At 38.3% G+C, this 17,547-nt stretch overlaps 1 protein-coding gene across 3 annotated transcripts in view; it reads left to right on the forward strand.

Annotated features, from left to right (window-relative positions):
- Window positions 1-17,547, forward strand: part of TBKBP1 (TBK1 binding protein 1) — a 79,931-nt gene that overhangs the window by 7,519 nt on the left and 54,865 nt on the right. For 2 of the 3 annotated variants that reach the window (XM_007425984.3, XM_025165281.2), the window contains exons 2-5: window positions 785-1,065; window positions 2,008-2,130; window positions 6,698-6,802; window positions 14,970-15,111. In XM_007425984.3, the coding sequence (XP_007426046.1) occupies window positions 844-1,065; window positions 2,008-2,130; window positions 6,698-6,802; window positions 14,970-15,111 (592 nt within the window). In that variant the 5' untranslated portion in view covers window positions 785-843. The remainder of the gene's footprint in view (window positions 1-784; window positions 1,066-2,007; window positions 2,131-6,697; window positions 6,803-14,969; window positions 15,112-17,547) is intronic. The other variant, XM_088143468.1, reaches the window with a different exon arrangement.

Below are 17,547 nucleotides of genomic sequence, written 5' to 3' on the forward strand. Positions count from 1 at the left end.
TCCATGCTCCCTGAAAGCTAGTGGGAAGGGTACATGGTCATGCCAATTAAGTCCTACTGTGTCAATTTGTGCTTAAACTTCTACTTTACATGGGATTCCTCTGTCTTCCAAGCATACATCAATAAGCATGATAGGGACTTCCAAACTGCTGCAGTGGGTGATGGGTGGGACAGCATAATTGGTAGATGCAGATGGTGGAGAGCAATCCACCACAACTCTTGTGCATACCTACAAATGGAGGATTAGAAACATGAATATTAACTAGAGTATGATAGCTAGTGCAGCTTAAGCCTTTAAAAGAGAAATGATGTGCTAACAAAAGGAAGCACAGGGCAATCTTGTGATAGTGTCTATAATAAATCAGAAAGAAAAAGTAACCAGAGCTTGAGCAAAAATCTTGATATGATTTCTGAAGGGGTAGCCTTTGTAATATGTTTCTTTATTACAATACAGTATCTTGTGGCAGATAAAAATTAACATATACTTTGCTAGTTTTAAAGTGCTACTAAACTATGATGTTTTTATGAGGCATCTTCTGGTATTAAATACTAATCATTAAGCTGCCTTTTTCCTTGTCTTTTCTTTATCAGACCTTTATCCTGGATTCCAAACAGATATTGTCCCTCAGAGTAGCTCTCAACAATTAAAAATTCATTTACAAGTATATAGATCTTTTGCTCAACTTATAACAAAATGATAAAAAAATACTTAAAAGAATTGCAGTAGTGGGAAAAAGTATTTTGCTATCTCCCTTATTACTCTTGTTTCTTGTCACCTCCCACAGCTGGATTTGGCCATGTATTGATATTTCCTGCTAAATGCTCACCTCTTCCAGACTGTGCCATGGACTCCATGTTTGAGGATGACATCAGCATCCTTACCCAAGATGCCTTGGTGCAGGATGATGAGTGGCTGGACAGTCCAAACACTGACCTCTCCAGTGAGATGTGTTCTGCCTCTCACTTTGCTTTCATCACAGCATATGATGACATCAAGAACCGCTTGACAGGGCTAGAGCGGGAGAACACCAACCTCAAACGGAAGCTAAAGATGTACGAGATCAAGGTGAGTGGCAGCTATCCACAGTAAGGCTAGCCAGAAAATAGCACATGACAATTCAGGGGGGAAAAAAGTTGCTCTAAACATGGGCACGGGTGTATATGATCAACTGTTGCTGCACAACATTGAACCCACACAATTTGGGATTGAGGATATCCCTCCTACTTCTCAATGCATCTGTTCCTGTTACTCTAGGCCACTCTTCTCCAGCAGTCTGTGTTGAGACTGCAACTTTCAGAAATTTCTAGCCAGCATGGTTTTGGGAACTTATATCCTAATACCTCTGGAGGATACCAAGTTGAAGAAGGCTACTCTAGCCTTTTATTCATTTATGGAAGCCATTCTCTGCCTGTTTTTTCCCCCCTATGGACCACTTGATCATGGCTAGGGTAGGTAGTTGTTAGATGGACCAACGTGCCGACTAAGTATCAGCCAGTCTATTCTATTTTCTTCCTAGGAGAAAAGTCTTATTGGTGCCCATGCTCACGTCTTCTATTCAGAAGTTTTTCTTGGTTACAGAACAACCCCCCCCCTTTTTTTTTGGCTTTTGATTTTAAATAAAATGAAAGTAAATAAATAAATAAATAGAGAACCTCCTTCTTAAGCCAATGGCTTTCATATTGTGGCCCACAGATTACTGCCAGCTCCAGTTAGACATTCTGTGGAAAGACTGTAGAAGCACTGCACATATTTATATCTTGTCCTGTATTTGATTTTTTAAAAATCCATTTTGTTCAGGCCAGATAACTCTTAGTGTCATTTTTGTATGTTTATTTTAATAGCGAACATTGTTACCCTCTGATATTTAAATCTTGCATGCAGATTTGTTATTGCTTCCCATTTTGCACAAATATTGGTGGAACGTGTGTGTGTATGTGTGTACATACATACATACACACACACCTATTCTCATATATGCTTTTTTGTTTGTTTGTTTCTGGCCTCTAGTTTCCATTGATCAGTGATTTTGGAGAAGAACGTATGTTCCCAGCTTATGACTCCAAGGAGACTTCTCTTCTGAAGAGTGAAAAAGCCAACCTCCAGCAGCAGCTGAATCAGTTCCAGCGTGAGGTGAGGGGAGTATCTCAGTACCTTTTGAAAATGGTTTTCAGAATCTGAATACAGTTGACTTTGCTGATCTTCTCATGAAATTTTGCCTATCATATAGTACCTTCTACCACTGCCTCATGAACTGAGATGTGGTTCAAGGATGAGGGTTTGTCTTATCTGGTTGACTTTAATAGCATGTGATTATGATGGCATACAAAATTAATAAGGAAATAAAATTCCTAAGAGCTGGGGTTGGCTGAAGAAAGACTCTCCCTCCATTTTCATAGAGGATAATGTGATGGTGTGTGCTCATTTTGCTGTTGTGTTCTGGAACTTGTAGTCTCCACACATCTGGAGGGAAGGGTCCTGTACCATTTCAATTTCAGAAAGCATAGTGAGAAAGTAATTAATAGTAATGAAGAGATAGCAAGAGATAGAGTTTTACATATCTCAAATCACACCTTCAACTAGGTGAGACCAGCACTACATTTGAATCTCAGATTCCAGTGTTCTGTTTGCACAGGAAGCTCCCAAATGACAACAGACCAAAATTGTGCACATAGAGATAGACACACACACACACACACACACACACACACGCCCTGGGGGGGAAACCCCTGAGAATGAAGTACCTTAAGAGAAATATTATCTCTGTTGTCTCTGTTCTTAGAAATAAATGACTGAGTAACTGAAATACGGCCTGGGTTGGAGTAGAGAGCCAATAAGCTACAGTGGATAGTATGTCAGGTTTAAACTAAATTATGCATTAATTATACTTTCTGTAAAGACTTCTTTTGCCCTGAACTGACATGCACCTAGCAGGATTGTATGAATTCTACCATATTTATCTTTGTATTCAACTGAAACTGTTTAGAATTCTTTGAAGTTCTAATTATTAATTTAACTCATCATAACCAAAGTAATGCAATTGCAATAGAGATAAGAGGAGCTAAGGTTTTAAATCCATACTACACCTAGAAGATTCATGAGAAGATCTTGGGTCAATTGCTGTTTCCCTTAGCCTTGCCTTCTTCACAACATTGTTTGGCAGATAAAATGGGATGGAAGCTGTGTGTGTGTGTGTGTGTGTGTATAAATAAATATATTTTCTTCTTTTAATTGCATAAATATTTTCTTTAAACATTAAGTATACAAGGTTTCATGCAGTAAATAATCAAATGATTATATAGGAAGGAAGAAATACAATTAACCACCAATAGTCGCAACAAAGGGACTGGATTTCATATCACAGTAGTAGTTATATAACAGTAGTTTTGGTCTGAAACTAATTATTTAATATTAAGGTCTCCACTGTATTATTAATGTATATGTATGTACATGTGTGTGTGTGTATATATTTATACATACACATACAGATACACACACACACATATAAATGTACATATATATGTATGTATGTATATATATTGATCTGACACTGTAGGATAAATGGTTTACAAGTATATTTAAATTTTATATTAATGTGAGTTCATCAAGCAAGCACAGAATTTGATTTTTGGACTAAGGTCCAAATTCTGTAGAAATAGTGTATCTGCTATTTTCATTTCCCCTCATCCCCTCCTTTAAAGTAGGTTTTCAACCATTTATGGTTATGATGAACTAAACAGATTATCTCAGTAATTTGGCTAGGTGGAGGCAGCTCTCCGGCTCCAAATGCTTGGGCAACCCCAAATCAACTGTGCTTTAAATCTTGTTCATTAATAAAGAAGGAAGGATTGCTGCAGCTACAGAAACAAGAAATGGATTTCAGTATCTTGCTGGCTTGCTTTGTGTGCAGAATTTTGCCATGGAAGGATGAGCAGGGTTAAAGTAAAGGCTAAGTACTGGGTGAGGAGGGTAGGAGAGAAAGGGGGAAGAATTGAGGTGGAAGTGAAGGTACTGAGCCTTTCTATTCTTCTTCAATAATCTGGAATGGTGTATTTTTAGTATACAGTAGCTGGGATCTTATTCTAATCTCATTCTTAATTTAGTAATAGGCCATCTGCATTCCTTCTCTTTAAACATTTCCAGTTCCCTTGGCACTAGAAGAGAAGGATGAAGCAGAGATCCCAGTAGTTGATTTTCAGTGCTCTGTCTCGAACTTCACATCCAGGCTAGGCAATAAATTCAGATACTTAACCCTAAATTCAGCTCTTGGCCAGACTTGGCAGAAGACTTCCAGGCACTCCTTGGCTCACAATTTTTATTGCAGACAAGAAGGAACCCTCAGACCAACAGTTAATTGCTCTTGACAGTAAAAAAAAAAAAAGGCAGACATGTTTTGTCCATCATTTAAACTCTTGGCTTTTTTCTTTCACCCTTCTGAATTAACAGATACCTGGCTAGTTTCCTGGTGGCCTTAACTGGTAGCAGTTAAGATGTGTTTACATAATTTTATTTTATTTTTATTTTTTATTTATTTTAATTTCTATAGCCTTTCTAGTCTTGATGATGGTCCTTTCTAGTCTTAAAACTGCTGATTTCTACTTTACCAGCCTCAGCTCTCACACTGTGCACCTCTTTCAGAGGCTTCCTATACAGTAGATGATGGAAATTGAAAAAAAAAATTACGTCCAAAAAGGCAAAATATACGCAGACAATATTTAATTAATATGACTTATTCAGGATGCAGAATTCACTTATTTGTTTCTGACACAGTGGTTTGCTGTGAGCATTGGTATTTCTTAGTATGGCTTTATTTTAATGGTGGCTGTATGGAATGCATTGGAATCAATACTGCTAGATCATCCCTGCCAAACAAATTTTGTGGAATATTCTACATCGTTGGTATTGTGGATTTTTTAAATAGAATTACTAGTGAAATAGAAGCCTCATATAGAGTTTCAACTTCTCATGTAATGGCTTAAAGTAGTAAAAGATGTCCAACCCTCCACCCCGCCCTGTCTTCTCCTTCCCACGTTAAGCCAGGAGGTCTGAGGGAGGGCTTCTGCTCAGGTTCATTTGAATAGAGTTAAAAATGTCTGTGCAATCAGGATTCCATTCATAAAAGAGCAATCAATAGTACTTAAATTTACTTTAAAAGCCGGAGCAAATAAAAGGAAAGGAAAGCTGGCAACCAGGTGAGCCTTCCAGGAAAGTTCATTTGAGGCTTGGCAGCTGAAAACACCTTCTCCCTATCTGATACTTACTTTACTTTTCATAGGAGAGGGTTAGAGTAGATGAACCAAAACTTGTTCCCAACAAATATCTTGACTGTTGTGTGTGTTCACACTATTCTAGTTTCAGTTGGCTTGAAGACTGCATGTGCCTCACCTCCAGAATAAAACTTCTTGAGCATTCTTGAGACTTCTTTCTGTTTGCTTTAGGTTCTTGTTTTTTTGTTTTTTGTTTTGGTATAGAAAGAATGCTTATTTGGAAGAGACAAAAACAAAACAATTAGGAGCAGCAATGATATTACAAATATTTCCATTGCTTCATAATACATTGGTTGCGTTAATGGCTTCCTCTTAGAGATTCAGGAAAACTAGAATGACTTCACAGAATGATTTTGTAAAGTCAATCTCTCAGTGATATCCCCAGTATGTGTTTTTTTGTATGTGTTGTATTAACAAATGAACAAATTAATCCAAGGTTCAGCCACCCTCACTTTTTTTTATGGAGTTAATTTTTCTACAGTGACATTGTGACAATATTGGAGTAGAAGGTGCCAAATTTTTGACTTTGGGACATTTTAAAATATTTTTGGTGGGAATAAGTAGAATAGATACTTTGGATGAGAGACTTAAGGCATTGCATCAATTAATACCTCCCCCCAAATAGGAAAGATTGAACCAAAGTTTTTGGGGATGGGTAAGTAGATTTTTAAAGGGATTTGAACTTCTGCAAAGATTTAAAACACCTACTTTTGCTCATAATACCTCCAAAAAAGAAAAGGTGACACAAAACGTTGACTTTGCTCACTCCAAAGGTACTTTAGGGATATAAAAGGAGTGCTGGGGGAACATATATATGCCAGAGGTTGCTTGTCCATGAAAAGCATTGACTGAAAATAGATAGCAGGGTTTTTTTTAGGAGCAATGGAGACAATTTGACAGTTATTAATTACTTCTGTGTATATATTCACCTCATTTTCACCTCTAGTAAATATGCTTTGCAGGTACACAATTGTATAAATGAAAGCTTTTGCGAGCTATCTTCAACACTTTTCTATGTGAAAATAGCTGCAGCCTGAGTATTCTTTCACTGTAAAATGAGTACTTCCCCATTTCATTTCTGAAAAGATACCTGTACCCAGCTCCCAATTTAGTATGAATTGTTGCCATTTTTGCTCCATAATTCAGAAGGACCATCCAGGTTTGTTTTGTTTTGTTGTAGTACAGCTACCCACACAATTATATGCTGATTAGCAAGCTGGCTGAACACATCTGACTTAGGAGCCAAACTGAAAGAACAGATTCTCCTGAATTTAGTCTGGGGGAGAAGATGGTATAAGGTCTAAAATGCAGGGAATGTGCAATTGCCTGTCTCCAGCCTTTGAAACTGGGCAATCACAGATTTAGAAAATTACTGGCTGCTGAACTGTGATTTTTGTTCATTTGTTTCCTGTCCTTTTTTCTCTCCAAACCAGCTGCAGAAAAGCAAGGAAAGGGAAGAACAGCTGGAGGAGATGATCCAAGCCTATGAGAAGCTGTGTGTGGAGAAAACAGACCTTGAGTCAGAGCTGGGCCAGATGGTGGGTTTCAACTACCTTCCTGGTCATGCATTGCCTTTTTTTTCATATAGTTGATGATGTGGTTGGTAGACTCAGGAAATAGCCATGTTTGCAGCTGCCTTGGCTGAAATAGTTCTTCACCGGGTAAAGACATCTACTTCTGCCAACCAAGGGCATCTGCAGGAAATGGGGTTATGTGGCAGCCACAACCGCGCTGCCCCTTTTTATGAACATCACATTTATAAAAAAAAGGGGCAGGGCTTCAGTTGCACAGTCACAATCACTATCTTGACCTTTCTTATACCCCCACCCCACCCCACCCCACCCCACAGGTATCCCTGCTATCAGCCTCTTTCTTCTTTGGGTGATATAGCAGGAACTGTAGTCCAAAATATGGGTGGAGCCAGGACTACAACTAAATTTAATTTAATTTATATGTAAATTTAATTAAAACTACTTTAAATTGTATGGTTAATCATACAATTAATGATTAACCATATTATATTTAATAGAATCGCTAATATTTTTATATGCATTGATTTATTTTTCACATTTCTACCCTGCTGAACTCCAGAGACTTGGTGATTTACAGAGATTATGACAGAGCCAAAATCTCCCATCCCTTTTATATCACAATCAGTCCTCCTCCAAGGTCTGTCCCTAGATAATTCTATAACATTTTATATGCTCCACATAAGGAGACTATTTACTTTGGCCTGAATTGGAGTGCTACCTATTAGGGCAACAGCCAGTAGATCTATAAGCCTCCCATATGAAATCCAAACTTGTTTCTATTCAGACTCAGAGGTAGAATCTGTCTCACATTTGCTATTAAAATGTCCATTGTACACCCAATGGCAAAAAAGTTTAATATTTCCAATTGTTAATAACTCTAATTGCCGTTGTGACCAGAAGGCTGTTACCCTTCTCCTGGGTGACCACTCTTCAGAAATCTCTAAGAAGGATGAAAAATTCTTATCTATAGTTATTGCTGTTAGAAACCATGTGGCTTCTCCCTCATGCTATTAATTGTTAGCTGCTAATTGTTTTAGGATTTTCTTGCAATTTTAATTTTTTTATAGTTATTGTATGCTGGTCTTTTATTGTGTTTGGTCTTGGACAGTAAATACATTTTGATTGATTGATTACAGAAATTATAAAAACTGTGTAACATCCATAAAAACGGTAAAACAACACCACCCAAACATAAAACTGATGACAGTTTTAACTCCTCATGTATTTACTTTTTTTTCTTCTATCACCTTAAAAATTATACAAGTAGTCCTCTTTAATGACCATTTGTTCAGCAATCGTTCAAAGTTACAACAGCGCTGAATGAACTGGTCCTTGAAGTTCCGACCATCCCAGCACCCCTGTAGTCATGTGATCATGATCTGGGCACTTGGTAACCTACTCACATTTACGATGGTTGCAGTGCCACACAGTCATGTCATTGCCATTTGTGACCTTCCCTGCCAGCTTCCCACAAGCAAAGTCAATGGGGAAACCAGCAGGGAAGGTTGCAAGTAAGTTGCTTGCGCTCCCCCCCACCCCACCCGGCAGCAGCCACCCCTGGCCCTGCCATGCTTGCAGTGCACCTCACCAGCCACCCGCACACCCTTCCCCACCCAGCAGCAGCCACTTATCTGCCTGCCGATCTGCTTGCAAGCCACCTGAGACTTGCTTAACAACCTGTGATTCTTGCTTAATGACAGCAGCAGAGAGTGCCATGATTGCCATTGCTAAGCAATGTGGTCACGTGACCTCGCACTTTATGACCACATCGCTTAGTGACAGAAATTCTGGTCCCTGTAGTTTTCTGGCAAGCTTAGAGAGACTGTGGAGTTGTCACTAAAGATTTCAGGAAATCCTATGAGGTTTTGCTGCCACAGACTACAACTCTGCCTCAGATGGAATGAGTATTTGTAAGATTTTTTGCCTTATCTTCGAAAATAGCTTGGCTGGCCATAAGTGTCACGAATCATAATTTGGGTAAATAGGGAATGCCATTTGCTTCCCTGACTTTTGTCAAAAAGCCCCCCATAAGGCATTTGCAGACACCATTTGTCTCAATCAGTTGGGTTGGTTTTGAATGGCAGAATTAGAACTTCTCATGAATTGAGTGACTAATGGATTTAATGGTATATTTTTTCTTTTATCCCCCACCCACGATAATCTGCCATACTGATTATAAAAAGATGTAAGATTATTATTTATCCCAGTCAGAACTATACTGGCAAGGCTTGATTCCTAATTGCTCACTCTCAAATGGTGGAGTAGGGCATATCCTAATGTAGAGCTTGCAATTCTTGTTATCCAATCTTGTAAGCATCATAATAATTACTCTTAAATGTGATCTGAAGAAAAATGTTATTTCACTTGGTGGGTCAAACTAAGGATTATTGAGCCCTGTTATTCAGCTCCCAACATTTCATAGTCAACAGCAGAACTGATTTTGAGGCAGAAATCCAGAGTCTTATTCAGCAGAATGAACTAAAGGGGCCCCAGATTCAGCAAGCCGATCTTTCTGAATTAAGGGAAGTAATCCAAGTGCTTTAGAGGGTGTGTTACAAGTCCAGAGCAGGACCACCCAAAAGACATTCTACTGCCTGAAGCAAAGGACTATAGGACATTCTCTGAGATTCATACAATGCTAGCAAGGAGATAGGGTTCTTCAGCATTCCTGAGGGCAGTCAATAGTTTAAGAGGTCCAGCATGAAACTTGGGATAACCCAGTTCAGTTTTTCAGGTGTGGGGGATGCTATCACTGCTAACCCCAACATCTGCTGGCTGAAGCAGTTGCTTCTGTTTCTTAAACGGTAGAGCTGGTCCAGCCCCAGAATCTTAAGACTGTATTAATGCGGTAGAAACTAAAAACAAGCATGAGAGTAGTGATACCATTTGTTTTTTAAAATTGTGTCAGTAGAAGAAAAAGAGAACTAAAAGAATCTCTTTCAAACAGGGAGAAGGTTGGGGAGAAAAAAAAAGGCTGGGAAAGAGGAAGATGTCAATGTTGTAGAAAAGCAAGAGAAGGATTTGAAGCAGTGATGAGCTTTTGGGCTGAATGGCCATGGTCTAGTTTTCTTTTGTTCTGACGTTTCATCAGCAGCTGTGGCTGGCACCTTCAGAGGCAGAGCGAGCTGCTTTGTGGCATACCTCTCTTGGCAGCTCACAGGCAACTGAAATGGGCTGACTAGGGTCTTGTATTTGTACCTGGCGAGCTGATCTCTGATTGGTTCATGTCATAGGAATCCAAAAAAGCTGGTTCCTGATTGATTCCTCTTTTGAACAAGTTCCAAGAGTACCAGTCCTGACTGGTCTGCTTTGAGCCAGACTGCTGACTGGTTTCTTGTGTAGGTGAACTGCTTGGAAAATTTTAAGAGCGCTGGTTTTTGAGCCAGGATACTGCTAGGTGTTCTTTCTGGACTGCTGTAGATTCCTTTAGATAAGACTTATTTAATCTTGGTGTGGTGTAAATGTGGGATCCATGCTTTATTGATTTTAAAACTCTCCTTTCTTTTGAAGTTTTTGGCATGTTTATGGATCTCGATGGCCTCTCTATTGTAATCGCACAATGAAGCTCAACATTGCTTCATGGATGCCAGCCGTGGAAGCCTACACTAATATAGGGAAATATTTGAGCTACTACTTTTTAATTTGTATTTAAACATACACTAATGAACAAAACACTGAAAATAATAAAACCAAATAAGAACTGAAACATGCAAACAAAACAGAAACATGAGCAACACAACCCCCTCCCCCAAACTTTGAGAGTAAATACAAATACATTGGTAATTTAAGGAAAGAGAAACAAAAATAAATATCTATATTCAGTATTTCTATCTAAAGCATATTTTTATAGATGGAAGTAATTATTTAGGAATTACTTTGTTGATACAACTAAATAAAAGAACACCCAGTGTGAATAAAACAATATTTAATTAAAAGGTTCCTGAAGACTGTTGGCTGCTGTATTAATTTTCAGCCTCTGAAAATTCCCACATTGCAACTCCATTGATGTAGTTGAGCTTTCCAGTGTTTTTCTATAGTTAAACTGGCAGCTAATAACAACATTAAATTAATTTCTTCTGTTATACCATTTTGTACGTCCTGGGAAAAAATGGACAATAAATCAAAATGATGAATTATTAAAAATACTGTATAATTTTTCCAATTTATTTGAAAATCTTCCAACCCAAATGTAAAACTAAATGGACATTGCCACTAGAAATGGCTATATGTAATGAACTGATTACAGTCCTTCAACAGAGTCTAAAATGACAATGAGCATTATAATGAAGTTTTACAGGAGAATAGTATTATAAAGAATAGTACTTTTAATATCAGGAAGAAATCATGTTGCCCTAACAGGTTGAGTGTCTAGCACTAACTCAGTAAGCCTCCTTTGAGAGGCTTTTGAATAATATGTGTTAATCATTTTAAATTGAAGTTACTATAAAATAGTATTATTTTTTATTATTATCTTTCAAAAATAGAGAGCCTGTTTGGTGTAGTGATTAAGGTGCTGGCCTAGAAACCAGGAGGCTCTGAGTTCTAGTCCCTCCTTAGGCATGAAAGCCGGCTGGGTGACTTTGGGTCAATCACTCTGTCTCAGCCCAACCCACCTCACAGGGTTGTTGCTGTGGGGAAAACAGGAGGCAGGAGTATTAGGTATGTTCGCCACTGTGAGTTATATATAAAAAAGGTGGCATAAAATAATAATAATAATAATAATAATAATAATAATAATAATAATAATATCACAAAATACAAAGACCTGGAAATAGCAATGGAATGACTATGGCAAAAGAAAGCAAAGATAGTACCAATAGTAACAGGTACCTTGGGTGCAATCCCAAAACATCTGGAGCACTACTTGAAGACCACCAGCATTGACAAAATCACTATCAGTCAATTGCAAAAGGCAGCTTTATTCAGAACAGCTTACATCCTGCGACGATACCTTTAACACCGTCAAACAACATCTGCCTATCCCCCAGGTCCTTGGGAAGGACTCGATAGGTGGATAAAAATGCCAAATCTAGTCTAAATATCTGGCTGGCTGGCTGGCTGGCTGGCTGTGCGACCAACCATAATAATAATAAACCAAATAATTAAAGGGGATTGGAAGTCTTTGAAATAGGAATACAAATCAAGGAAAAATAGCAATTCTAATTGCAGCTTTTCTACCAAGCAGTGATGAAGAAAAATATTACTGTGACTTAAGGACATGGATGTTTGCACAAGTTTGTTGCTTTTCTTAGAATGATGAAAGAAGCAGTGTGACACAAGCTCCAGCAATTTTGAATGTGCATGTGATGTCACAGTACATATACAAAAGGGGGTGGGCTTATATCCCAATGTTCCTTTCATTATTTTGCCCCCCTTGTGGCCCCGCAGATGCCACTGCTCAAGAATACAAAGTGTGCAGCCCAGGGCTGCATGTGACTGTAGAGGGCAGAGGGTACTGCCTTGAGGGACAGGAGGAAGAACTGCTACCAAGGCAACAATTAGATAAAAGAGGTCTGAATCCAGAGCAAGAATGTAGCATGAATAAACATCCAAGAAAGGCCCCTCCTTAGTTCTCACAAACATAAGGGGAAGGAGTGGGGAAGCACATTCAGACTGGCAAGATTCTGTTACTATAGCTTTACAATAAAATAGTATTGACCTATATGGCATTGGTTTCCTAGTCTGATCTACCTTGAAGGGCTGACACTGACCCAGTAGAATCTGTTTTGGGGCCCCTGGAGCTCGTCCACAGTGGGTGAGGCCAAACCCACATTTAAAATGCAGAAATGGTGCCCTCAGCATTATCAATTTTTATACCACTTTTTGAAACTCCTTCCCCCAGTGGGTTCTGGTTCTGTCTATTTTTGGTTTATAGCAGTGAAATTTGCTGTTTGGGACCTTCCCTGCCAGCTTTCCACAAGCAAAGTCAGTGGGGAAGCTGGTAGGGAAGGTTGCAAGTTGCTCCCATAAGTTGCTCCTGCCGCTTTTTCTCCTGAGGAGCCCCACTACGGAGTTCACGATCCCACCTCCTACTCACCCATACTTCCCAGTACCCGTGTGCAGCCCCTGCCAGCCTGCTCGCTGCCTTTGCCAGTCCACCTGTGCTTCCCAGCACCTGTTCACTGCCTTTGCTGGCCTGCCCATGCTCCCCAGCATCCGCCTGCGGCACTCTCTGCCCCTCCCCTGCAGCATCCCCACACTCCTTACCTGGGACTCCCGCCTCTTCCCACTTAACGACCCACATGGTCCTGGGGTTACAACAGCAATGGGGACTGCTGGGATTGCTGTTGCTAAGCGATGCGGTCACATGACATTGTGCTTTACAGCCACATTGCTTAGTGACAGGAATCCCGGCAGTCCCCATTGTTGTCGTAACCTGCAGACTACCTATATTCTATTTCCAATAAGGTTTTGAGAAATACTATATGCATTTCACTGCATCAGAAGTGTGAAGATATCTAGATAGACCAAAGCAAATGGAATTTTATTATGTTTAGCATAATGTATTATGTTAAGTACACTTATAATTTAATTGTCTAGATTTCTTTTAGGAATAATTCCAGATTGATCAGGGAGCGCTTAATTACAGAACTGTTTAGCTTACAGGTTAATAAAGTGATGAATATTTTTTCATTTTGATTTAAGAGTATAATAGGCTTATGTGTTGACATCTTGTGGGGATCCTTATTTGAGTTAGGAATAACAATAAAACGTAGCTTGTTTCCACGAGGTAGGGAATTTTTGAATCTGTATGTAACTTTTTATATAAATAATATAGATTTGGTAGTCATTCATTTTTTAAAGCTTTAAACAGTTCAAAGCCATACATTTTACCATTTTAAAAATGTGCTATTTCAGCTTTTCTTACCTAAGGTAATCTCTGTGTTCATCAATTAATTTAGTGAGTTTAGAATTCACCATGCAATTTGTGATCTTAGTATTTTCAGAATTATTAGATGTATAAATAGAATAATATGCTGTAATTACCCTGTATGTCCAGGGGAGATGGGCAGCATACAAATTTAATAAATAAATAAATACAAATAAATAAATAATGGAACTCAATTTTCATCATAAAGCTTGCTGTCTGCCTGTCTGCCTGCCTGCTATTAATATGGTAAAATCTTGATTTAATGAACTGTTAAGATTAAGATATCCAATATTTCCAAATATCAATTAAATTTTAAAGTAAATGATTTGTGGTGATTTATGCCATGCCCTCACTATGCAATTAAATAGATATATCCTAATGTAATGTAAATTTAAGAGCTTTAGCCTCAATGCGACAGATATGTCTGTCATTGGGGGGGGGGTATACAATGGAAAATTTGTCTGTTGCATCCAAAGTTGACTCAGTGGAAGTCCTTTAAACTGAACATTTTACTGTATCTGGATTTCAAATAATTTAGATTTCTATAAATACCTTCACAATCCAATATTAATAATTGTTTACATTTCATATTAAGAGTGGCATGTACTTCAGTGTTTAATCTTAGATCTTAGTCTCCATTTTAAACATAATTTATCAGGCTTCTAAAATGTCCTCTAAAAATAGTTTTCATGGCATGCCATGTAATGCATTCAATTGTCTTATTTCCTTGGAAGAATTTTGTAATCCTTTAGCAGTGCTGTCTTTGAGCCAAGCATTATGTAATAATGAGATATTTAATCTCCATTTAAAAGGAAGGAAAATCGAGATCCTGGATTAAAAAGACCTAATGCAATTCGAGCATTATCAGAAATTGCTATTGTTACGGCTTTACTCTTAGTTAATATATGAGCCCTATTTAAATGAAATTAACATGCTATTGTTGAGTAGATTTGATTTTTAGCTGAGTAGTACATAAAATCTTTAATTGAAGAGTTACTAGTTCTCCAAGCATCAATAAGTTGATAAACTGTTGGGTTATTGCTTTGATTTGCTAGCTAAGTCTTGGGAAGCCAGTTTGTTCAGGAAACTAAAAAGAAGGAGAAGCTGATCAGGATCAGAGTAAACTAAGAATGAAGACTTCAGAACAGAAGTGAGAACTGGCCTTAAATTGGAGGTGACAGCGGGTGTGTGTGTGTATGAGGGCAGCTTCTTCTGATTTGAAGGCTTCTCTACTTGCTGGTTTAATGGCAATTAACTCTCCTCTCTGTCACTATGTCCATTTCTATCTTGGTCTCTCTGCAGAGAGCACTTGTTGATACGCATTTGAATCGCATCCGGAGCCTGGAACAACAGTTAAGGCAGAGAGATGGCAACACTTTCCAAAATCTCAACACTCAACTTCAGAATCAAGAAGTTCAGTTCCGGTCACTTCATGGCACTCATGGTGAATTTTTTGATTTCTAGTCCAGGGAACAGGGTGTTGATTGTCAGGTTTGAAACAGCTTTACTCAATCTGTGCCCTCCAATGTTTAGAACTACAAGTCCCAGAATTAGTTATGCTGAGTGGGAATATTGGGAATTGTAGTTGCAGCACATCTGGAGGTGCTTATTTAGAGAATGTTGCATTAGCCAAAATCTGACACTGCAACTTGAGAGATTCAATTTTGGCACCAACGGTACAGGGCTAAAAGAATTACGGACTGTTGAGGTGGGTCAAAAGTTGGCAGTAATCATAGTTCAGAAAAAACAGCTGCACATCCAAACGGTCAGTGAAAGTAGATGTGGTCAGAAATGGGTCAGTGCTCAGATTTCAGAGAGGCAGAAAATGAAGTAGGTTGAATTAAGGGCTTTATGCAGTCAGATATGTCCTCTGAAGTCAGCTAGTAGTTTTCAGCCTGTGAGGTCAGCTGACTATTCAGAGGCTGGACCTAGAGACTAGAGGGAAGTCTTAACCCCAGAAAGTCTTGCCTTATGATAGCACATTGACTCATCACATTTATTTATTCATTTATGTATAAATAGAAATAAAACATATAATAAATTATAACATTGGTATCTTCCATTTTCATTGTACAACAATCTTGACATTTAAAATAAAAAAGAATTAAAAATACTGAATTAAAAACAGTAATAGTTAAAAGGAACTATAATCTAGTAAAAATCTATAATATATAGGTACACAACACAGCTAATAACATATAACATAAATTCCTTAAAAATCTGTATGTAGTACAGTAAAATGTACTACAGTATTTATGTAGTACAGTAAAAATGTACAGTATTAGTATCCAGTTGAAAATGTAGAGCGGTGCCAATTATTCAAAGGGCTGTGTGAACAGATATGCTGAACCTGTAAATATAATGAATGTATGCAAATTTAAACTATAATCCCAGAACTGTTTTATGAGGCTAAAACAAGATTGCATTGTAGGATAATAGTTGTGAAATATTTTAAGTCCATGAAACTTGGTATATCAGTAATGTAGAATTTGTGGGCATTCCAGAAAATGCTGAACTACAGTTCCCATCATGCTTCACAGTTCACCATGATATATGAGATTGATGGGGACTGGAATATTTTAATTTTTCTACCCCATGCTGTATAAATGCTAAAAATCATTATTAATGTTAATAATTGGCAGAAGTAGCTATTACTTTACATTAAAACACATAAAAATATCCATCCTAGGTAACTGAGGGAGACGTTATATGCTGACAGAGGAAATATTGCAGGCTGAAGGGGAATTGTGAGACCACAATTATGAGACCAATGACTTCTATGTGAATATTTCCTTTACTGGATTCAGTAATTATAGTTGTCACTCTAGTCCCTGACACTAGATTTCCACCTGATTATCAATGGAAAATGTTCTTCAGTCAGGGATACTGTGTAGATGAAATATGGCCTCTATCAGCAAGAGGTCCTCAGATGTGTTTTTAGAGCTTGGAAAAATGGGGCAAGCACATCAATAATCCAGAACCTAATTAATCAGGCAGGCAAAGCCCAATCTATCGATTTTCCATGTTTAAATGGAGATTATTCACACTGTGACACAAATATTTGCCAGCCAGTAGATGGTGCTGTGATTCCTTGAATCTTGGGTGCATGCAGGATAGGCCATTTCCAAAAGATTGCCTTCCAACTCTTTGACCCTTATTAGCCTTGATTTCCTAGGAGAAGTGTTCACCCTAGAAGGAAGGCAGAAAAGGGATAAAAGGGTTAATCAGTGAATCTGTTTTCACTGTCCAATTTTCTGGATGGTTTTGCCTATTACCAACTGACTTCTTAGAGCAAAGTTCCCGCTCTTGCTTGGAGGGCAGCTGCCCATCTCTGAGAAGATCTGAAGTGCTTGTTGATCCTGGTGATATAGAGCTTATCAGATCCTGGTGATCTTAGAGGCATATCAGAAGGGAGGCTTAGCTTCTCAATTTAAAGGTGTTGGAGTACAAACTGACCTTAGCAATTGCATAGTCAGACCTTACTGTCCCTGTAATGGGGAGTAGTCAACCTTTTTCAGACCAAGGACCATAATAGGTATGCTGCAGGCCATGCCCACCCCCCCACCCCCACATATAGGGCTGGGATGAAAACTAAACATGCTTTAAATTAAATTCATATGAAAATAAACTCCCCCATGAATTTACAATTTAAAATGGGCTCTAGTGGTTCTATGTAAAGCTTTGGGGCCTCAGATCATGAACCTCTGTTTTAGTGAGAATATAGTCATAAGTATGGTTTTTTAAAAGGCTTTTTAAACACCTTTTAAAGACACCCGAAAGCAACCTTGAAAGAAGTAGTCATCTCTATATGATGGTCCCACTTCAGGATTTGCCATCTATCACTTTCTTTCTTTGGTTCCAGCACCTAGTTGTGCCATGT

Source organism: Python bivittatus, unplaced genomic scaffold (assembly GCF_059951505.1).
Source record: "Python bivittatus isolate LINGU-HERP-01145 unplaced genomic scaffold, Pbiv_v1 ctg000410_np1212, whole genome shotgun sequence".
Lineage (NCBI taxonomy): Eukaryota > Metazoa > Chordata > Lepidosauria > Squamata > Pythonidae > Python > Python bivittatus.